Source organism: Aptenodytes forsteri, unplaced genomic scaffold (assembly GCF_000699145.1).
Source record: "Aptenodytes forsteri isolate BGI_AS27 unplaced genomic scaffold, ASM69914v1 Scaffold159, whole genome shotgun sequence".
Classification (NCBI taxonomy): Eukaryota; Metazoa; Chordata; class Aves; order Sphenisciformes; family Spheniscidae; genus Aptenodytes; species Aptenodytes forsteri.
Window position 1 is genome coordinate 1,640,988 of NW_008794747.1, and position 23,481 is coordinate 1,664,468.

The window sequence follows — 23,481 nt, forward strand, 5'->3', positions numbered from 1 at the left end:
TGTGCAGGACATCCAACAGGATAAGCACTGAGGCTGGAGCTGGCTCCAGCCCTCTGCCTTCCTCTCTTTGGATACCTTCCTCTTTCAAGGTGTGGCTCAGAATAGTTTCTCCTTATTTTTTATTTGTGTAGCTTTAACAGTATATATACATATATATCCTGAGCCAAAGTCAATAGGAACCTTTCTCTTAACTTCAATCTGGTTTGCCCTTCAACCATGTTGCAGGGAGTGTGTTTGGCCCCAAAGAATTTACAGTCCTAAAGCGTAGTGAGCTCAGAGGGTACATAAATGTATTTTAAATTAAGGGGAAAAGAAAAGAAAGAAACAAAACAAAAAAAACCCAACAGGTTTATGTGTACTTGTACATAGGAAAGAGGCTAAAATAGAATCAAACACATTGCTCCTGAAACAAAGTTTAAAGATATCAGAACAGTTTCAGTAAGTGTTGAATTATCTAATGGACTAATAGTAATTAACTAGCTAAGATTATGCCTGGATTGTAGTCACAGCTGTGACCCCAGTAGGTATGAACATAAGAAAGCCATTTGAAACTGGCTAACTTGGGTATCAGTAGTGCCACACCTGTGGCAACACAAGATGCTCGAAAAACGCATCCAGGACCACAGATGAACGCTGCGGTGGCTGGTTCATGTTGTCTCTGACTTGCTGCAGCTACAGTCTTGGCAGTGCTTGAACTAGCCAAGGAAATGTAGCTCATTACTTCTGTGAGCTGCAGTCGACCGGTGAAGCTGTCTAGAGCAGACCAAATACTTCCACAGCCACAGGCGAGAATTTTACCCAGAGGATTTGTTATACATAACTGCAGGACATACAGGGCCTAATTCTCAGAGTTTACATGCATGATGTCTTTACATGCTGCCTCTTTTCTCTCTTCTTTTTTTTAAATGAAAACCAAACAAAAATATAAAACCCCACCACGCTGCTGTAATTTATTCATATATTTTGGTCTTCTTCACTTTATTCTGCTGCTAGCTCCATGTTACTATCTACTGAGTCCTAATTAACGATGCAGGTGTGATTGCATCCAGCTTCCCTCAACAAACAAGAAAAGTTTGTTAGATTGTACCATTTTTAGTGAGCAGCTGTGAGCCCCTATGCACAACTGGGTTTGAGTAAGACTGGTTGGTGCAGACTGATGACTAGGGCAGGTGCCTTTGGGAAAGCAGGTGGGACTTATTAGGAATTTAAACAGCCTCTCAAAGTCTGTCACCATTGGCTGTCTCTTAATTTGAATTAGGCAGTAAATGCATATTAATGAGAAACAAAGGGTTATCTGGTTTGGTTTTTTCTCTGCCTTACAGGAACCATGGGGAATACAATGAGTGTCCCAGAGGAAGCTGAAGAAGACAATACGTGCACAGTGAAGAGCTATCAGGTAAGCAGGAGTTGCCCACTCTCATCTTCCCTGGCTATTGCAATATTGTAAATTTCAGATCCCGTGATGTACCCAGTCCTAAGAACTGTAATATTTGCTATTTCAGGCTCTATCTGAATCTCCTGACAATATTAAAAATGGATCCGTTGCATTTGTTGAGACTCATTCTCCTGCAATGAACGGTGAAGGTACATACTGGGAAAGGGTGGCATATTTGCACTTCTTTTGCCACCAGACAGGCAGAGAGAGGTTTATATTGGAGCAACAATAAATATTGGTGCATGGTCTCAGATTAAAAGATGAGCCCATGTTTTAGCTCCTACTTGTGAATCAGTACATGTGGTTTTTCAGAAGCTTGAGAGTTTAAAGATAATGAAGAGTAAAATAGGATGCACATGTGGTTTTTATTTTAAAAATTTAAAGTTTAAAGATAATGAAGAGTAAAATAGGAAAATATTTCCAAAGTCTTCTGGAAGTTATTTGTTTAATTGTTCTAAGAATTTGGTTCTGTATCTGGTCCACAAAAAGTGGTTTTATAGACTGAAGATTTCGGTTAAGGTGAAGTATTACAGGGCAGGAGTGGTTTGGCACTGGTCCCTTTCAGGCTGCTGCACAAACCTCAGGGTGTCCTGTGATAAACTACCTCTGCTTGGGCTCTGGTGGAAATAGCACCTCTAACAAGCCTTGGAGGAATCATTGCTGCAAGGAGCACAAACTGGGGCTCCTGAAAGGGGCATGATGCAGCAACGGCACCAATGCAAGGGTCAGTGGCCTGTTAGTGAAGTTTGGTGTTTGTGGGGGACACAATGAAATGTTGCTTTGCAGACTGGAATAAGAGAGTGGTTCATGTGTTGGAAGGGGGAGCAAGTTGTCTTTAAATAATGTCATGGCATCCCTGCTGCTAGCAGGGAGTTACCAGGTGATGATGTTGTGCTTGGATGCCAGATTGAAATATCCACTGGTGTGGAAACTGATAGTCTGGAGGGGATGTAGGAGACTATAAAAAAAAGGGGGGGGAGGGGACTGAATGCATTGAAAAATGTAAACTTATGCAGGCTAGAAACTTAATTTGTTGAGCTTTAAAATATTCCCCAACTACTGTGGAGGAGTAACCTTTGCGAAGCAAATGTTTGTGCTGTTAATTAGGCTGCTTTGCTTTGCCAAACTTGTTCTCTGGTCACAGTGGGCACAACTCTGGGACTATATAGAAACTGGCCTGTTATATGGAAAGCCACTATAATTTTCTGGTTATAAAAGAAATAACAATGTGCCCAAGACTTAAGGGTCTATCCCCAAATTGCCTAATAATGATACCTAAAGATAAGCAGCCTAGAACAGTACAAAGCTTTGCAGAAATGGAGTATCTTGCGATGGATAGAGTAGGTAAGACAGTAATGGGCTGGAAAAAAGACTATTGTATTGCTCCAGGTAACACTGATCTGCTTACCAATGAGCTCAATGCGTCTCACTTGATTTAGTTTTTGTTAAGGAGCTTGAGGAAGGTGTTTCAAGGGATACCTGAGATTGGCACAGCAGGAGTTCACCCTGCTGATCTGGCATTTACATGATTCCGAGGAGTGCTTACCAAGTTCCCCAGGTTGTTAAAATATTGAGTGTAGGAAAGGGTGATGGAATCTTACAAGCCCAAAAGAAATATTTTAGTGTAAATTATTTAAAGCCCAGAGTAATATTGTATTAAGGTGACAAAGGGAAAAAGAAGGGAGTAGAAAACTGCTTTGGGGGGACTTCTTTTGGTGACTGCAATAAAAGACATTCTTTTAAAACATTCTGCATGCACTTAGCCTTCTGGGGGTGTTTTGAGCAGTTTAACATTAATAAAAGAAAATTTTACAAAATTCTTTGCAAGCTGGTTACAAAAAATGAAATAAAATTAAAAATAAAATCCAGGCCCTAGCTACAGGTTCTCATCCACAAGATTGTTAAGTCTTAGAAACCACCTCTGCATTTTTTTGTGAAACCATATTTCTGATCCTTTCAGTAGCAATTTCAACAAATGATATGATAGAAATGTGAGCACCTCTTTGTTCATCTAAACATTTCCCTCTTGTTCTCTGATTTCTGGTCCTGTGTTCTTGAGTAGGTGCATTGCTTTGACTTCAAAGATACCAAACAATTATTTGTTAACAAGGAAATATGTATAGGGATATTTTTTCTGTCCTGTTTGTCATTTAGAAAAAGTGATTTGCCGGGAAAAGTACTGTAAGGTGGTAGGCATTTTACCTGCAGTGATGTTATAACATAATTGCCTGTGGACCTGAGGTTTTGCGGTGAAATGCCGCTTCTGATCCTGAGCTGGGCCTTAGTGGTGCCTTTCATATATAGAAACCTTCCTTGCTCTCATTCTAGAGGTAGTAGACCTTCTTGAAGAGAGCAGAGTATGTCTAATCTGCAGTGAGATCTTCGTAAACAAAATCTAACTGTCAACTGCCTGTGTTTGAATTCTAGAGAATTTAGGGTATAGCACAGTAATTCATAGAGGTAGATAAGTAACAGCTGGGAATGCAGCATGGCTGACAACATTATTACCAAGAAGTCAGTCCTATTTACCAGAATTTATTCAAACTGTGTCACGAGACTGATGATGTAACCCTGATCACCTCTCTCCCGTTACTGTTATAGGATGTATTGGGTATTACTCAACTACTGCCAGGGCAACAAGAGCATGGTGGGGGACAATGGCGACTTGTTTCTCTTTTTCTGTATGCTAATGAAATAAAATCGATATGCCCCTATTATGTATAAACTGTGGGTGTTAGTGTAGAAGTTGAAGAGTTGGTGGGAGTATGGGTAAATCACTACTCAGCAAGTGCATCCCATTTCAGACCTATTTGGGTGGTCTTCATAGCAGGACAGCAACCAGGTTTTCAGGTGATCACACCAGTGGCAGGCTGGACCCTGGGCTCCCCATGGAAAGGTGCCTGTCAGCAGCTGAGCCCCACTTCCAGTGTTGGCATCTTGACGATCTGGTGTGAACTACATGGCCTGAGTATTAAAAATTTGGCTCCAAGTGGAGATAACTTTTCAAAACTACATATTCATGGGCAATCGCTCTCATCCACGGACATGTCTCTCCTCACCTTTCAGCACCTCATTAATTTCTCCTTCCACCTCTTGTTGGCTTTGGAGCCTTTTTGAGCAGCATTGCTTCAGCTCACATCTCTGCAGATTCAGCCATGTTAATTTTACCAGTGTTTTCCTTGCATAGGTTTTCTTTCTGTTTTCAGAATACAATAAAAACTAACAATTCTCTCCAATCTCTGTAAGGAAAGAAAATATTATTTTGTTATTCATTGTTAAGAGAACCTTCTCAGCCTGTTACATCCCGTTGAAAAATCTAAGCTTAGACAAAAATAATCAGACTGGTGTGGCAATATGCAGATGGTACTGATTACAGTTCAGAATCTCTGTTCCATGGCTAATTTCCTAATGCTATCTAGCTATAATAAGTCAGTTTAAATGGTTGCCTACTAGACAATAAAAGCCTGTAGCTGTGTGTTTCTGCTGGTGTAAACCAGCATAGTTCTGGGAAGTAAATAAAAGCCAGATGATTTACACTAGGTCTGAAGACCTAGAAAATAAGTGTACATTTTACTCTTAATATATAAAATGAAGCATATGGCATTGTTTTACTTAAATGGATTACCTAATTAATGTAATTACTAAATCCGTTTAAGTAGCAAGTTGAAAAATTGGACTGTCCTGTGTTGATATTACTCGTATTTTAACTTTATTAATGTTTAAAAAGCAGTTAAAATCATTAACTATTTAGATAACACTGAAATCTCACTGGTTTGTGTAATGTGATGAAGGTCTTGGTGAAATAAAACTTCAAGTGCTGTTTGGAGATAGAAGTAATTCCTACAGAAAATGATAGTATTTCTAAAATGAAATAATGCAAGAAATAGTACTGTAATCTACTTTATGGTCATAAAGTGAGCACTTCTGGAGAAGGCAAAAGAGCTGCAAAAAAGGCAAGTGAAGCAAGAGGATTTTATTAATAGTGTTAGATGTATGTTTGTGGTCTTTGTCTTGTTAGTTTGCATTTCTGTGATTGCCAGTGATCTGACCATGTGCTGTGCATTAAATGGTATAGTTGATAAATGAGTCTATGAAATCTATATCTGCTAACATAATGAAAAAAAGAATCCAGAGAGTTAACTTAATATGACCAGAGGAAGTAATGTTATTTGGAAGACCCCCGTCACCATCTGCTTCACATCTGGGTGAGCAGATTGGTGGCTGGTTCCTGACATTTGCTGCTTCTGCTCAAACAGGCTGACAGATGTGTGGACTTAGGGATTCTTTCCGTGGCTTGCCTTTCCTGCTCCTATTGATTATCGGGGCTGCAGACATTGCACAGAGTGCTACCATCCACCGTCTCCTCCTGTACTGCCATTTAAATAGTAGTGGTGCCCTTACTGCTACTTCATGACAGGTTGCTTTGCAAGCAAAAGGATAACAAATTTGATCCTGACTCTTCCTAATGTTTTGTGTTGGCCTTTTTGAACTTTAAGTAATGTAAGTACTTGGTGGACAACAGGTAAAGGGAAGAAGGCCAGAACTAAAAGACGCGTATCTCTGAGATTTGCACTACATAGAGCAGAAATGTATCAGGAGGACAAAATGGGAAAAAAATTTTGTTTGTGTTCGGGCAGCAATTACATGCAGATTAAAACATGACCGGCTCATAAAAAGAAAGATTACACAGGGAATAAAAGTTCAGTTAAGATGCAACTCCTTTGTTCCAGAGCATAAATCTGATTAAGCAAATTCTGCTACTAGCCAGTATCTAACAGAAATGGGTGTATAGCAATAACTCTGTGCCTGTAAGGTGTGAAACACAGTGTGTTTTTAGTTGGGTTTTCTTTTTGAAGAATGATCATTACTATTCTTGCTGCTAGCTTCTCTTCCCCTATTTCCATTAATATCAGTAAATCTGTTAGGTAAATAACAATGCTAGTTAACTTAGCGAAACAAAATTATTCTTAGAGCATAAATGTACTGTCAACTTTATTTGCATGGAATAGTTGAGCAAGACTGCAAAAGAATATTAGTATGTTTTTTCTTTTTTAAGAAAGGGGGAAAATGTCTTATTTTGGAATTCTCTAATGCTTCTGAAAACTCGGTCATTTAGTCTTGTCACAACAGTTTTTGGGGGTCTCCCACACAAACACGAGGTATACTTGGAGATCTGAAAATTTTACATCTACTGTAGCATTATGATACCAACTCGGTTCTAAATAATGGAAGGAAAAATTAATCTACGCAATATCTATAAAAATATATCAGAAATGTAAATTAGAAAATTCACTCTTTGTTGCTAGGTATTTAGATTTTTAAGCCTAGTATTTGCTGCAGTAATTCATTCAGGGCTATTATAATCCATTGTGCTGGCCTATGCTGATGGACTTCTTAGTGCCAAATGTTGCCTTGTAGCCCTTAATGGTTCCTTCATGGCCATTAAAATCTATTGTCTCCATGATTATTTAAACTCCAGGGAACAAGATAATGCTGTGGTACTATAATTACATTGCTAAGCAAAGTATCTGTTTAAGTGGCTTGTATTCAAAATAGTCAAAGATACTAAAACCATATTTGTAGCTAATGGCTTGCTCCATTCAGTTTCAAAAAAACCTGATTTTTTTTCCTATTGTCAAAAGTAACAACATCAGAAAACGTTTTCTCATAGCATTTATTTTATGGCATGTTCACATGCTAGTGGCCTACAAAAGGAGATGTTTATGCTGAAGACCTTGCCAGTTCAAGTTGTTCCTCATTCAACAGCTAAAAATTACTTGCCCTGTGAAAGAGTCAGTAGGATAAATGGCAGGAGGTGAGAAGCTGCCAATGTAAGACATCACAGGACCTTATTTTATATATTCCCTATGTGTAAGTATTAGCCATGAGGGTGCATATCACTGCTGAAACCAGACTAGCAATCAAAGGCTAAGGAAAAGGAGCATGTTTTAAGAAAGCATCTGAAGGATTTATCTTGGGCAAACTGAGCATCAAAAATAGATGCCTGCCTAGTACATGGCTTAGGCTGCTGCCAGGAATAAAAAGAGCAAACTAAGCTTCAGAGAAAATCAGGTTATAGTGGAGGAGGGGGGAAGGCAATCTGGAAGTGCTGGACAGAATTGCTTTTGGTCCCACTTGAGGGAGTTTGGCTGCCATCTGTTGTGTGCACCAGGCTGAAGTCTGGTTATATTCCCACTGATTAGCAAAAGCAAATCAGCTGACAAAAGCTCAGGCAGCCTTTTCATTTATGTCGGACTGGTGGCTCTGAACTTCCTTTCATGTCAGTCACATCCTCAGGATTCCTGCCTGCATCTGCCGTTCCCTCTGGTCACGTGCTGCATCTTGGTCCCAAACACATGTGAAATAGGTGCTTTGCTGCAGGCACTCCCCACCGATGTTTTCTGAGCTCTGCTGCCTGCCCATGGGGTTCTGGGTACACTAGGTCCCATAATGAACACAAATAATTCCATACCTATATGGTCAGTTTTGCAGCTCGTGTGGTCAACTTAAAGACTCTGCTCACCCCAAGGCTTTGTCCATTATGATATTTTATTTGCTGGTTCTGTCTACTAAAACCTAAGCACTTGCTTTTTAAAATTCAGTGCTAATTCTGCAGACTTGGTCCCATTCTGTGTCAGCAAACTTAGTGCTGTTCTTCATCCTCAGCCTATGGAAGTGCTTAATGATAAAGTCAAGGATATGAAAGGAAAGGGTACGAAGTCTGTCAGCAATTACTTCTGGGCAGGGAAATGGTACTGACATAACATTGCGCTAACCATTACTCTTCTCTGTACAGCTTTTCTTATAAGACAAGGAAAAAATGTTGGTCTAATCTGGCAAATTTCAGAAAATATATTCTTATTTTGAGTGTGTTCTTACACACCATAGCGGCTTTGTGCAGTATTGCCTTTTTAACATATCCTGATGAAGGGAAAGAAAGGACAAATCTTTTGTAGTGTGACTGTCTTTTGTTAAATACTTGAAAGGAAAATGCCTGTGTAGTAGTAGTAGTATGAAATGCAATCTCACAGCAGTGCTGTAAATTGTATATTGATTTTCGTTTCAGAGCAGTTATTAATCTCATTCAGAATGAGTAGCTTTGATCTACTTGCAGACCTGGCCTAGAATTTTGGAGGTTTTGCTTCTATTCCTAATTCTGCCTCTGGATTGTGGAATAATTTTGGAAAGAATGGCACTTCTGTGTCTCCTTAAAAACAAAAATATCATGCACTTTTCATCCAAATACTGCAATTTCAAAGCCTGTCTCCTTTACAGTTTGCTGTGAATATGGCATGAGTCAAACTCTTCTGTTCAGCCCACCACAGCAGTGTCTGCTCTCTGGTGGTGGGATCTGCTTTGCCTGGTGTCTGAGCAGACTTTCCCTGAAACAGTTTGAACTGTTTTGACACAAAAGACATGCTGCAGAGCTCATGCCAGTGATATTTTCCAGGTCTTTCATTCCTTCCATGATAATTAGAGATAAAAGGAGCTTGATAGGTTCATGAGCTACTTTTTGTTTGGTTGATTTTCTTAATGATGAGCTTATATTCCTATTTTTATACTAAAGACAGTTTTCCTGTGTTTCATTTTTTATCTGTTACATAAAACAGAAGTTCAGCATCTATTACAATTATTTTCCAATGGATATTGTTTCTGCTTTCTCTAGCTGGGGAAGGGTTTGCTTTTTGCTTCCTTCCCAAGTTTCCAACTATAATTAGAAGTTAGTGCTTCAGTTCTTTTTCATATAGTACTACGGGAGGCTTAGGAAACTATAACTGATACGAAGTGGCCCTGACTGAATAACTGAATAGGTGGTTGAGTAGCTAATTATTTGTACCTTTCCTTTGCATGTCACTATGTTGAAATAGGTGCTCATGAAATATTGCAGAAGAATGTTACCGGCAAAGGATTCTTGCCAGCATGAGTTATTTTCTTACACTAATAGTAACAGAGAGAATCCAGGGAAAGAAACTAGAATGCACACAAAGAAGTGAAAATCTATTCACCCGGACAGAACAGGCTGTACTGAGGTGCTCTGGCCCCTCTGCATGCTTGCATATGCCCAAAACACAATAAGAAAGCAAATGTCAGGTTAAGAATGTTAGAAGTAGAGAAGTTAGGTGCCAGCTCTCTGGCAGCTGGTAAAATCCTGGCCGCAGTCGTGAATCCTGCCACCACAGCCCTTACTTTGTCAGCTGTTGCCTCCACTGCTGGCAAGTATTTCAGTAAAGTCACTTGAGATTCACGCTGGCATGCCGCCACGCTCTAGCACTTCTCATCTCTCGGGTGTATGAAGCTCCCACCTCCTGCTAGTCAGGACCAACCCTGAACTGTGAAACAAGAGTCCAGCGGGGACTCTCGGTCACTGAGTTAAGGCCGTGGGGAAGGGGATGTCATGGCTGGATGCTGGGGCTCTGTTCTCCTCCTGCCTTTGCCCAGGGATGTGACCAGGGTCCCTGGGCACTGCCGCGGGAGGACAGTATCAAATGGATACAGACACATGTTATACAGTGCCTGCTGATGCTTGCATGTCATTATGCAAAATCCTTGGGGGGCCGGGGGGGAAGTTGGGGTAATTTTCTGTGAAAAGCTAAGGGGTAGTTTTGACAGCTGTGATCTAAAAAGGTTCTGCTTTCTTTATCTTAAAAAGGAATTTAAAAAATGAAACTGAACACTAAAGATCTGTGCTGTGGAAGACAAGCATTTTAGTCAGGTTTTGTTGGTATCTGGGGTTTTATTTCTGTTAATGTAAAATGTGAAGGGCATAATATTGACTAGACTATTACAATTATGATTTGAAATAATTTTAATTTTACACTGAAACTGACAATTTTAAAATTCTAATTTAGCAAGTCAGTTTGAGACTGTCAGTTTTTCACAGTTATAATTAAGTAGATCTAAATTCATCCTTGAAATCTGTGGCAATGATTGACAGGGAAATCGGATATATTCTAGTCAAAGTAGGGAAGAGAAGCTCAAGCTGAGGGGGAGCTGTAAGGTTTACCTCTTGACAAGCCTCCTCTTGTTTACTGGGGTTTCACACCACATAATCTGTGATTCAATCTCCCATCCACAAAACAGATACAAGAAAGATTTTTTTTTTCTTTTGTCTCTTGTTTCTTTTGTCTCCTGTAAAGCAGGAGCCTTCTCCTCCCGTCTGCATACACAGGATTAGGGACTTTCACCTCAGCTGTATTATCAAAGTGCCCGTCTGCATACACAGGATTAGGGATTTTCACCTCAGCTGTATTATCAAAGTGCCATTGTAACATAAAATAATAAAATACATTTTTAAGAGGAAAGATTTTTTCACATCTGCAGTGTGATGGCCATGTATGTACACAAGTGGGAATTATCTGTGAGAATTTTGAGGGGTGGGGGAATGTGATTAAGGGCCATATTGTTTGTGGGTAAAAAGAGTCAGAAATGTAAGGATAAGAAGCCTGGCTCAGATGTGATTTATAAGTATTCAAATCAGGCTTAAACTAACTTACAGACAATAGAGGAGAAGTGCAAGTAGAAACTGTACTACGGAGAGTAGGCAGCAAGGCAAGGAACAGCGCTGGAAAATGAATGAAATAAGTTATGACTGCAAAGCCCCGTGGGGAGTTTGGCAAGCCAGGAAACAAAATCAGTCCTTGCAGTTTCCATTCTTTTTTCTCATTTAGCTTTGGCAGAGGAAAGTGTAATATTAATATATAACTTTGTCTCAAGTTTTATTGATTTTATTTTTTGCATATTACTTTAATTTTAATTGGCAAGTAAATATCCTCAGCATGTCCACCGGGCTAAGCAGTCAAAAACCTGGGCCGTTATCTGACTTTGGCAGCTGAGAGGGGGCTGTGGAGAACATAAAACTTGCACCGACTTCAATGAGGAATGACAGGAAAGAAAATCAGATGGGCAGGTCTGATAGATGAGCGGCAGCTTGTATTTAGCACAGGAGGACAACAGGGTCTCTAAACAAGCTGCACTTTGTGTGGTCCTCCCTGAGGCTCCATGTTTCAGAATTAGTTTATTAAAGAGCAAGGTCACCATGATTAATTGTACAACCAGTATAACTTCTTTGCTGTGCTGGATAATTACTGTTTTATGCTTCTGTTTGTAGTGGATGCAAAGGCAAGTGTTGCATGGGATAATGCGGCCGTTTCTTCCCCGAAGACAATGGAGCAGAGCCCCGTTCCCGACGCGGGCGGGCAGAGTCTTGGGAGCGCTGCCAGGGGAGCTCTGCCATCTGCTAAATCCCGCTCTGTCTTTGCGTTTTCATGGTCTGTACCAGGGCGTACTGAAGATCCAGCTACAGATTCATCAGTTGGATCGGTGAAACTTGATGTCAGCTCAGAGGCGCCCGGAGTGAACAAAGCACCAAGTGACAGCGTGGAGGTTCCCGCAGCAGCTGCACGGGAGGAAGGCGCACATAAAAACCTGACCTGGGCCCCGCCGGCAGCCTCGCTTCGTGACATCGATCTCACAGCATCAGTGACACCTGAGGGAGAGGATGCGGCAGCCTCAAAGCCAAAACAAGTAACCTTCTTTGACAGGATCTTCAAACTGGAGAAGGGAAAGGAAAGGAGTAAAACGCAAATTGATACCCAGGAGGAAAAGCAGACTTCAGACCTTCCTGACGGGCGCATCACAGTGAAAGAGGCTGCTGGATTACAGAGCACATCAAACAGTGTCCCACAGGGGAAGGCAAGTGCTTGAGTAGGAATATCCATTTCACTCTTAATGAAACCTCTTAGGAATATTAATAGCGCAGGACAACTTAATGTCATGATGGCTGTGTGAATGAATCGGTGCTGCTCTTAAAAGTATTGCAGGTAACCCCCTGCAGGGATGGCTGAATAAAGGTATGGGAGAAGAAGCTATGGTGGAGTGGTAATGGCTCTGATGTCTGCCTCATGACTAAATGCTGGCATCTGACCTCGAGTTTAAATTCATTTGTATTTCTCTGAAAGGTTTAGGCACGATAGCTGTGTTCATGCGCCAATTGCCGGGATGATGAACAGCAGCCAGCTACAAATGAAAGCAAAAATACCTGAAAGTAAAATTGTTTCTTTGCTTTAGGAGCTTGGAGTTTGACACTGGATCATTTTAAAGAAGTTTTTTAGCATGTTTTGTGCCATTCTTAAAATAGTCACTCTTCTTGAGCCATAGCTGCTTGTTGCATACTCTACATACCAGAATAAGGAATATTATGCAGTAGCAATTTTTGCACTCTTAGCTATTGTGATTGTTTTAGTAATGGCAACGTGGTCCCTTAGAATTGATTTTACAAGAATGAGATATAAGAAATTAAGTTACTTATCTGAGAGAGCACGCTAATCAAAGAAAGGAAAGGAAAACAGACATGAGTTTAGATTTTACAATTTCTGCAAAGTTTGATATCAGTAACTATAGTGTAGGATTATTTTTCAGGTAGTTAACTACTGAAAAAGTCCATCCCTCAGATGGGGATAAGTGACATAACTCTTAATTGATTTTACAGGATAAGAATGAGATATAAGAAATTAAGTAACTTATCTGAGAGAGCACGCTAATCAAAGAAAGGAGCTGAAAACAGACATGAGTTTAGATTTTACAATTTCTGCAAAGTTTGATATCAGTAACTATAGTGTAGGATTATTTTTCAGGTAGTTAACTACTGAAAAAGTCCATCCCTCAGATGGGGATAAGTGACATAACTCTTATTAGTTCTGCTGGAGAGATGCCAGTATACACTATTTGGTGATCTAGCTCAAATCCTGTCCAACATTAGGAACAGGAGAGAGAATCTAGCTGCATGGCCCCCTCATCAGAATCTATGTGTAAATGCCATTTTAATAGTAACTGCTTTTATTGGCCTAGTTCAGGCTTACAAATAAGACTGCTGTATGATCGCTAATGCTTTGAATAGTGTTGAACATAGTTCACAAGATGCTCACTGCTTGCACTGATGACACTGCAGGTTGTCCCCCAAAGTCTCTTCAATTTCTGTTCTTCTACCTTGTCTTCTCTATCTTATGCCTCCTCAAATCTGAAGATCACATTTCTTGTATAAACTTATAAATGGTAATATTTTTCTGAAGATTCATTTGTAAGACTAAACAGTTGCATTTTTGACCATTGCCCTTCAAAAGTGGCAGCCATCACTAGTATTTCAGACCACCGTGCACGGTCATTTAAAGAATCTGTAGTCTCAACCTAGCAGAATATCAAGTCATTCATTACATAAACAGAACAGGGTGAATAATTCAGAAAGAATAATCTATTTAGTGCATACTGGCACCTCTGCTTGTAGCTTATAAGACCGAAGCCTTTCAACACTAAATTCCTGCAGATATTTTTGACTAATGCACAGAAAGAATAAGTTTTGCCTGTGGCTTGCAAGAATTGTGACTTTTACAATCAAATGCAAAATTCATAATTTCTTATTTTGCTGTGATTGCAGACTACAGAGTGTGAAAGGTCATGGTTCGTGCTGTTGAAGTAGTACAGCGTGAAACTCTCTGTAATGAAATAACAATCTGAAGTAGCTTTAACCAGAAGTCAGAGTTAAACATTTGCTGGTAGCAAATAGTCATGTTGGGAAAGCTCAAGTAAGCAAGTGTTTGTAATGAGCAACCATCAGGGACAGGACGAGATAATCTAAATCTTCTTCTGCCAGTTCAAACAGATACTAGAAGCACTGTTCATTCAGATCAAGCTTTTTTATACCAATAATGCCTAGCTTTCTTATTAATTTTGAATTCTGTTCCAGTCTTCAGCTTATACCTATCCACATCCTGAGCCTCACTAATGGGAATAATCTGGAAATCCCAGGCACTCATCAGCTGTAGGTTATGTTTGCAGGATCCTAGCCCACACAACAGCTTTTTGGCGCCTGGGGGCCTGCTTGAGGACAGGTCTCCTGTTTAACAACAGTGCCTGTACATCTTTTACACGTGTCCTTAAAGCTGTATCACTGAAAATCTTTGAGGACTCACAAAATCGGGGTTCAAGTCGCTCGGTGTAAATGAGTGGCAGAACTGTATCACAGGGGAGAGTGAAATTTTAACCTCATCCTTGAATTTCTGGACTATGATTTTTGTCTTTTATTCTTCAAATACGAAAAGGAGTATATGTTGGGGGCAGAGAGAAGTTAAGGACCTTTTCTGGGAAAAATGTCAACTAAACACTTCTGATATGTTGCCAAACTTACTTTAACTCCATTTCTAAAACAAAGGCTGTGGCTCTGCCTTGTAGCACAGTTGCCTTCTGTTCCCTCTAAAGTTGCTAGTTCTCATGTAGGATGGGAGAACGACCAAGTCTAATTAAATTGCTGTTACTGTAGTAACTACAAACTGTTACCAAATAATTGTACTAAAAATCCAGATATTGCTGCCAACAGTTTCTTTTTTCTTTTTTTGGTGGATTATGACTCGTAGTATCTGTAAAAGCTAAAGGCAAAGCAAATTTTCCCTGAATTGAGTGCCAACACAAAACAGCATTGCTGGTAAGTAAGAGAGAGGCTCCACAGTTGTAGCTTGAGCTGCACAAACATTCTGTGTTTGGTGAACCACTCTTTATTTTTGTGGTCTACAAAACTACATTCAGAACACAGCATAATTAAAACAAGGACAGAATTCATGAATTCATGAAGCATTTACTATGTAAGCCAAAGAAAAGATAAATTATATGCCTGAAATGTTTCACTGAGCCATGATTCATACAAACAAAAGTGCTGGCAGGAATACATTCTTTTGATATGTTTTCCTAATCACCGAACTGAAACTACAGTATAAGTATTTAAGGTGTTTATTACCCCCAAATTTGGCTCCTCAAAGGAATGAATTGAACATTTACATAGTATCTGTTAACTTCTAATACTGACTTTCTTCTGTTGTTTCTAGAATTTTCTTTCATTATTTGCCTCCGGGGCTTTGCACAGCATATTATGCAGTGAGCTGCTACAGAGGTTTTTGTGGTTATTTGACTACGGCTCTGAAAATGTGATATTGTAGGACTCCACGTTATCTCTCCCTGATTTATATGCTGATGGCCTGAGTCTGTGCTCCTTCCTACAGCAGTATTCCCACAAAAGCGCAAGATGGATCACAGCATCTATCAAAGTCCAGATTTGAGCTGTATCTCGGTAGCTAATGGCAGCCTTGGCTTTGGAATCCTGGAGTAGGGTTCCTCGTGCAGTAGTGGGTTATTATGGGGCCCATTTGTGCTCTGCAGATCAGACTTCAGGGATTTTTGGATGGCATCGTGCCTCAAGCTCTGCACAGTCTGCAGTAGCTTTCATTTCTGCAGGACAAAGTGTGGCTTTCGCAGGGAGATACCCTGGGACAGCTAGTGCTGCCAGTGGTGGTACCTGTCACCTCTGCAGTTGTCCCGGTTGGTATCTGCTGCTGATAACAGCTGTTCACTATGATGCTTGGCAAAAAGATCCCTTCCTCCTAAACAGAGTGCAGCCCAACACCAGAGCTTGGGCTTGTGGGTGTAAAAAAAAAGGTTTGCTTATTTTTGTTTGATAGCATCAAGTAGTAAAGAGTTTGATAGCATCAAGTACTTCAGTTATGAAGCTAGTTTTGTTTAGCAACATATCTTCTGTCTCCTGCTTCTTTGATCTCTTGCCTCACACCTTTGTTGCCCCTTTAATATCTGAAATAGAGCCAGCATTTTTCATGTGACCGGAGCTCCTTAGATAGCGTCCCTGGAAGCAGGGCTGCCAAAACTGGCGTGGCCACATGCGTTCTGCATGGGACATATTGTTCTTGGAGCCACTCTGGCCCATAACTGGCAGCTGGACAAAGTGGTGTGTTAGACCCTTGTAAGAAACTTCTAAATAGCCTGTTGAAGCATTCTGAACTACTGTGCTGTGTTTCTTCCTGGGTAAACTTGGAAAACGGTGGGTGGAGAATTACAGAAGTCTGTTCTTGTAAGTAAAACCTTGCATATTTTAACTCTTTAAATGCTGCATGGAGATTGGCCACTCCATGCTCATCTTTCCTGATGCCAAATTAGCCCTCCAAAGTTTTAAAACAGTTATGCATCTTTAGTCTACTCCTTCCTTTAGTGAACTACAGGAATGTATGTCCTCTGCAAATCCTATACAAATATTGTGGGGGTTTTTTAATAGCCCAGTACAGGGAAAAGTTCTCAAGAGTATAATTTTATTTTAACTTTTCCTGGTAAAAATGGCACTAAACAACTATATTTAACTGGCAGGTTAGGAAAAAACCCTTGGTGTCACTTAGACCTCCAGGCAGTCTTTGAGAGCAGTGATTCAAAGATGCTGTTTACTGGAGACACCTGGACAGGCTCATCAGTTTTATTTCTTGTCCTGATTTTTTTCTCTGGAGTAATCTGGGCATCTAGTATTCTAATAACTGCTTCTCTAGTCACTGTTTCCTAAGTGACCAGATGTGTACTGCTGTCTAAATAGTTGGGGATGCTAACTTCTGCTGACGAATTATGGCACTGCTATGATTGTCTGTTCAATAACGTCTCAAATCCCCTACCAAAGTCGAGGCCACCATCATGCTAGGCACAATTTACTTTAATAATAATTGACAGATCCAGCCCTGCACTTACAATGTAGACAGATAGACAAAAGGGAGGAGGATTATTGGTAACAGACTCGGATGTTACCAGCCAGATATAGTGCTCTTAAATATTAAAAAAGGAAATGCTGAATGGGACATGAGGACTTGTCTCAAGTTGCTCTCTCCTCCATAACATTTGTGTTGGCTTTACCTGTGCAGGCTCAAGGCAAAAGTGGCCAGAACGGCAGGCAAATTCAGCGTAAAAGGGTGCCAAGGTCTCCAAAACTGGTCCAAGAAGAGTTTTTTAAAAACCAGACCCTTGTTTAGGTGTCTAAACAGAAACTGAGTAAAACTTAATATTACATACTTGTGAGTGCTTGAGCACTGGAAAACTATTTTTGGGCTCTGGGAACTGTAATTCCAGGAAGAGAGGGAGCAGCTCCATCTGGGTCAGAAGAATTACTTTGAGTTGTTGCTTTTTTCCTTCTTTTAATCTGTACCCTGTTTGTGTTTGCTAGATAAAAATTATTTCTGGTATTGCAGAATACAAAGTATCGGAAGCGATTTTTGTATGGTACGATCAGACACTGAGCCATCAAAGGCCAAAATCTCAGCGTTTGTTCCTATTCACAAGTTCAGCCTTGAAAAGAGAAAAGCGGTGTTGTTTGGGATGCTGTGTGCAACTTTACTTGTGTTTATTATACTTGGTAGCTGAAAACAATGTTCCTCCAACCAACGGCAAATGCTGAATATATTAGAAAAGAGGGGAAAGAGATGTATAAAAGCTCGATTGTTCTGAATACGTAGGCTGAAGAAATATGGTTGGAATTAGGGTTGTGACTCTCAGAGCAACATAATGCAAGTCACAAATGTTACTTTTGCATTCCACTGGAAATTAACCAAGCTAGGACTGAGGAAACTCTGCCCTCTTTTTTTAGGAGATAGATGACTGCAACCAAAAAGACCTACAGCAGGACTCAGCAGGTGTCAACGGTCTCACTGCTGAGCAACCTGAAAAGGCAGAGGTAAAACAAGACAACCCCCAACCAGCTGCTGCAATAGATAACTCCGTCATGAGTTTCCTTAAAACACTGGTAAGCTTTTGCCTTTCCTTTTCATCTCTAGGCTATGCTTTAAATTGCTTATAAAAATCCCCTGTGGACATGTTGAGCTAAATGTAACATGTTTGCTGTCACGGGCACTGAGTAGTAATGAAGCCAAACAGATGCCTTGGAGAATGACTTGAGAGCGATAGAGATGTGTAGGTACAGTGCGGTTATGATCAAATGATGATGACTGACTCTGGAAACTTCCTTTTCTGCATAGATACTGGTAGACCTGGAGGTACTTAGCTGTCCTAAGGATTTTCTGCATGATGAAGCTTCATTTTGTAATACCTCTAAAAGTTCATTTTTATGGATTAATTGGATGTATAAGTTTGAATAATATATCTTTGGTCCGGATAGTTTTCATTTTAGCCATTGACTTTAAGTTGTTCTCAAGAAACATTTATATTATAAATTTTCCCACATGGGGGAAGCAATATTTGTACTTTCACCTTTGTGCTAGAAGAAGCTGCTAGTTTCAAACATATGATCTTTCAGATCTTTTGAAAGACTGAATTGGGTGTGACTGTTTGTTTTTTCTCAAATACATTTAAGGTCTCCCCAAGCAAAGCTGAAGCCAAAAGTGATTCTGAAGACAAGGTAGGCAAATTCCTCATTCTGTCACTGGTCACTAGATGTTTTTGACACAGGTATTTCCTCTTCATTGTGTTGCTTTTTCCCCAATTTTCCCCATTTGAAGCAATTTAAAATATTTTCCCCCGAATAAATTTGAAAGGAAGATGAGCATAAACAGTGCAATCCTTCATATCATATGTTACAATCAAGATCTGAACTGTAGCATTTTCTGCAAGGTTGATGATGACCTGGTAGTGCTTTTGGTTGTTACTCTGACTTGTCCTTGATCTAAAACTACAGGTCCCTGCAGTGAAATCCTCCTGAGTCCACAGAAAACTCCATTTGCTCATAGAGCTGTGCAAAGCTTCAGGTTTTTCATTTCCAGTTGTGTATACGCATGTCTCCTTTATCCCTCTTCACACCTGCTGGAGCTGCCACATCCTGGTGGGGAGGACATGTGAGGTCCCCCTGCCTGTGGCAGCTCTGTGGCTAGGGGGGGGGGGGGCCGCCCCCCCCCCCCCGGTGGGCAGGAGCCTGCTCCCACCCCCCTGCCCTGCAGTGCATCCACAGCTACTGCTGGGTCCCCCCTTGGGGCGCAGGAGGATGGGCAAGGATCAGCTTCCCACTGAAATCAATAGAAAGCAGAAGGAGATTCCAACATTTCCTCTCTGGGACTCTTCTGGCTGAAGCACCCCTCTATGGACTGTGCTACAGTCAGGGCTGATGGGCTGATCCTATGCAGTGGCTGAAACCTCAGGAGGATGACGGAGCTGCTCTGAGCAGGACTGGGACTTGCAGGGAGGGCTGTCCTTCCCTGACCGCTCAGGATTCTTCCCTTTACTTGCAGAGATGAGGATCAGGTTTGGTTTTTTTAAGCGGGGTGAACTGAGCACTCAAGCTGTTCTAGTACAATGCATCAGCCTGACTGCAAGTGTGTGATGTTCCCACTGGGAACTGAAATCCATATTGGCTGGACAGGTACAGAACCAGTCTGAGAAATGCTCCTCCGTGTAACAGGCAGATGCGGCCTCTTGCTTTCCTCTCTACAAACCATTCGTTCTTGGATTCCACTGGCAAGAGGAAACTTGTTTTTAGTGTCCATGGTGCTTCATATGTGAATTCAGGAAAGCTTCATTATCATAGCTTTCATTTGCTATTAGAGATATTGAAAATATCAGATTGATCCAATGTATTTAACAAACTTGTAAAAAAAAAAAGTGGAAAAACCTAAACTGTAAAAATTAAGTTGAAAACATAATCTTCTAAAATGGAAAAATGCAGGTGTTTAAAGACTTCTCCTTTCCTCTTTTTTCCTGTTCTGTTAGTGTCAAAACTTACAATAGTTTCAAAAGAAACAGAAGTGAGACAACTTGTATTAAGCTGCCTCCTCTCTTCTAGTGTTTCAGTGGCTCACAGGCATATCACTGACTGCATAACTGGGAACTTCCAGATTAAATGTCATTACACATTGTTATAACTATAATAACTAAAGTTTTTCTTGCAATGCCTGTGATAAAATTAAACACAAAGAATAAAACCCTAAAAAAGGAAATGATCTTTCCATGCAACTATCAGGTAGCCAAAATCACTATAGGCATCAACACTTGTTTTCTATCCTATTATCCTTTTTGTCCCATTCAATTTTTTATATAGCCTGGTACTAAAATGGTGAAGTCAGTCTTTACAGAAAACTTGGTGAGTACGTGGGAGATACACATCACTCCCCGCTTATAGCTCAATAATTCTGGAAATCATCAACCCGAGGGCTAAGGTCTCCCAAGATACCCAGAAAAAGTAGTTATCAAATTGCACTGTTTCAGTAAGACTTAGCTCTTTCAACAATTTCTGAAAAATCCAGTTGTTTAGTCCCGTTTGCATACCTGACTTTATCAAGCGCAGCCATGTGCTTCTATAACAGGTGACTGTTGGTGTGGGCGTACTGTAACTTGGAAATAAATATGCTGTTTGGGTTTGGTTTGCTATCACACCTGTAAGGGTAAACAAATCCAGATGACTAGTAGGATATGCAAACTCACTATATAGAGGTTAAGTGGGAGTTGTTTTTTACAAAGAATTCCTTTATCTTCACTATCTTCCTGATACAAAGAATGACATTTTCACGATATCAAATGTTTAAAAGGTTAATTTATCTACTGTCATAGAAGAGCTGCAGATTTTTCAGCTGATGTGTATAATGAAATAATGGTCACTTTTCCCCTGAGAAATAACTTCTGTCTTAACAGTATAGATGTGTTCTTAAGTGAGGCTTTCCCCTTTGTGCTGTCTGAGCCGTGGGGCTCCTGAATGCCATGGGGCTTTCGCACGGTTTGGCTGGCGCAGGGCCCGCTGTGCCTTTGAGTCCTGGTCGCGCTTGCATGTTGGCTGCTCGTGCCACCCCCTTTGCAGGGAGGAGCTGGGTTTTATCACACAAGGGCTGATACGTTCCCAGTGTCTCTCAGCAGTGCTCTCCCATGGCTAAGAGGACAGATGAGCTTTCTCATAAATCTGAGAAACAGCCACAGCCCGCTTCAGCTTTGCAAGGCATGGCAGCATACTCCCTCCTGCTGAAATGCAGAGGTGTGCGGCATCAGTGAAGCTGAACTCGGTGTTTTTTGTAGCAATGCGCTGTCATCAGCGATGCCTCTGGCTTTAATCGGCTGGCTAAAGACATGTATGCTTTCACCAGCCTGGGCACACCCTTAATGATTGTCACTTCATCCGTGTAAACACAGGAGTTTAATATGAGTTGAGTCATACTTCCTTGGATTAATTGGTCCTTTGCAAGTTTATACTAACCAACATGGCATTCAGATTAGATCTGCCCCAGACCATCTATTTGACCCTTCTGTAGCAGATCCTGACTTGTTCCCGCATCACTATGTTTGGGAATGCTGAGAACGGTACAGAGTACTGCAGGGAAAAATGGCCAATTTTGATGTGACTGGCCACAGCCTCTTCATAGTACAAAGCACTTTGTAGGAAGCATGTAATTGCACTGGATGAAACAATCTTGAGACCAAGATCTCAACTTCACATGCTCATACATGTTATGTTCTGTACTCTGGACATTTCCTCCTACCCTATTAGTTGTGGTTAACCACAGTGCTTGAGGCTTCACATTGTAAGTACTGTAGGCTGATTGGTTCTTTGCAGTTTGGGTCTCTTCATGCTTCCATAGTTCCTGGAAATTTTTGTCAACTCATTTTAAAGCTTTTTACTGGTTAGAAGCTTTTATTTTTGCCTTGCTCAAGTATAAAAGAAAACTCAATTGAAGCTTGCAAAGCTAATTACCTGGAGGATGAACACTTGAGTAAATTGTCATTGAAATATTAAAATTTGTTTCTTCACTATATATTGGCCTAATTCTTAATTAAATCAGGACGTAAATTGCCTAACGGAGATCTGAATGAAGTCCAGGATACTAGCAAGTAGTAAGTAAAAAATACTACATCCTCCTTTGTACTAGGTAATCAAAGGCATCTTGCTGCTTTAAAACCTGACACTGTGAGACACTGAAGAGTGAAGAATGTTACCCCATATTATTTGTGATTAGTCATATGTTATGAGCATATGTATAGTGCAGTTACCATAGAACAGACTCTTGTGTTAACTTGTTTGTATGTTGAAGCTTAGTTAAGCAACCTTGGAAACCTGTGTTTTTGTGTCCCCCTCCTTTTTTGTTATTGAAAAGGTAAGTATGGTGAGGAAGGAAGGGAAAAAACCCTATTGTTCATGACATGAAAATTTAAGCTTTTTTCCTCCGCTGATAAATCCAGAGGGTTGTGTTGAAGATTGAGGGGCAGGGGGGTGAGGGGGAGACAACGGAGACTTGAAGAGTGAAGTTTTGAGGAGGTACTTGAATTATGATTTTAAAAAATAACTTTTCACAGCATTGGAAAAAATATATGGAACATTTTAGCAAATGTTACTCATTTTTTCCAATGCTGTGAAAAGTTATATGGAACATTTTAGCAAATGTTACTCAAGTTTTTCCCAGACTCGTAGAGAAGTCATGTATCTGAGTAGACCCACCTCTACCCTATGCAGGGTAATTTAGTCTGCATTGAGCTGCAGGTAGTCTATTACCACTCTTTAAAAATAGCCTGATACTGCTTTTTTCCCATATAGACATCTATCAATGTTTCTTTATTTTATAGCCCTTTGTAGTGGATTTCTCAACGTGCTGCCTAGTTTTTTAGAGATCCAGTCTCTAACATCAGTGGGTGATAATTCCCAAAACAAGTGCCTCCTGCAGATATTTAGAATGGAATGAAAAGGAAGCAGTTCTCATTCAACACTTTCAGTATCAGGCTATCATTACTATTTTTCATTACCTTCATTTTTAACTAATTTCATGAACATTAGTGCAAACTTTGAAATATCTTATGTAGCATATATTATGGATATTCATACTACCCTTTTCCTAAATAATGCATTATGCAAAACATTTTAAAGTCCCTATAATACTGCAATAAAAAGAATCAAGGTATTTTCAAAGTTTTATATATATGCCTATTTTAAGCTTATAAATCCCAAATTCAATTGGTTACTCATGGATTTAAATACAGAAGTCTCAGTCTTTGTGGTATTTGGGTCTCAATTTAATGAATCATTTGGGAAGAAATTGTGATTTAATTTTGAGTCAACTGGATTGCCCTAGCTTTTATATTTATTTCACTATTCAATTGAAAGAAAGTCTAAGGAGAACTGAGTAATTAGAAGAAACATAATTTGTTGTCCAGGGCAAAAAGGAAATGTTTGGGTTTAATACTACATGTATGAGTGTTTAAATGTTTTTCATGAACCAAATAAGAACTCTGCAATGAGTACTCAACTTCAAATGCTGTTGCAC

General features: G+C 40.2%; 1 protein-coding gene across 1 annotated transcript in view; it reads left to right on the top strand.

Moving 5' to 3' along the window:
- The first annotated feature begins 1,327 nt into the window (after positions 1–1,327).
- BCAS1 (breast carcinoma amplified sequence 1) overlaps positions 1,328–23,481 on the top strand; it is a 49,290-nt gene continuing 27,136 nt past the window's right edge. The window contains exons 1-5 of the mRNA XM_009274057.2: positions 1,328–1,396; positions 1,503–1,584; positions 11,715–12,127; positions 17,886–18,041; positions 18,609–18,653. Coding sequence (XP_009272332.1) covers positions 1,328–1,396; positions 1,503–1,584; positions 11,715–12,127; positions 17,886–18,041; positions 18,609–18,653 — 765 coding nt within the window. The remainder of the gene's footprint in view (positions 1,397–1,502; positions 1,585–11,714; positions 12,128–17,885; positions 18,042–18,608; positions 18,654–23,481) is intronic.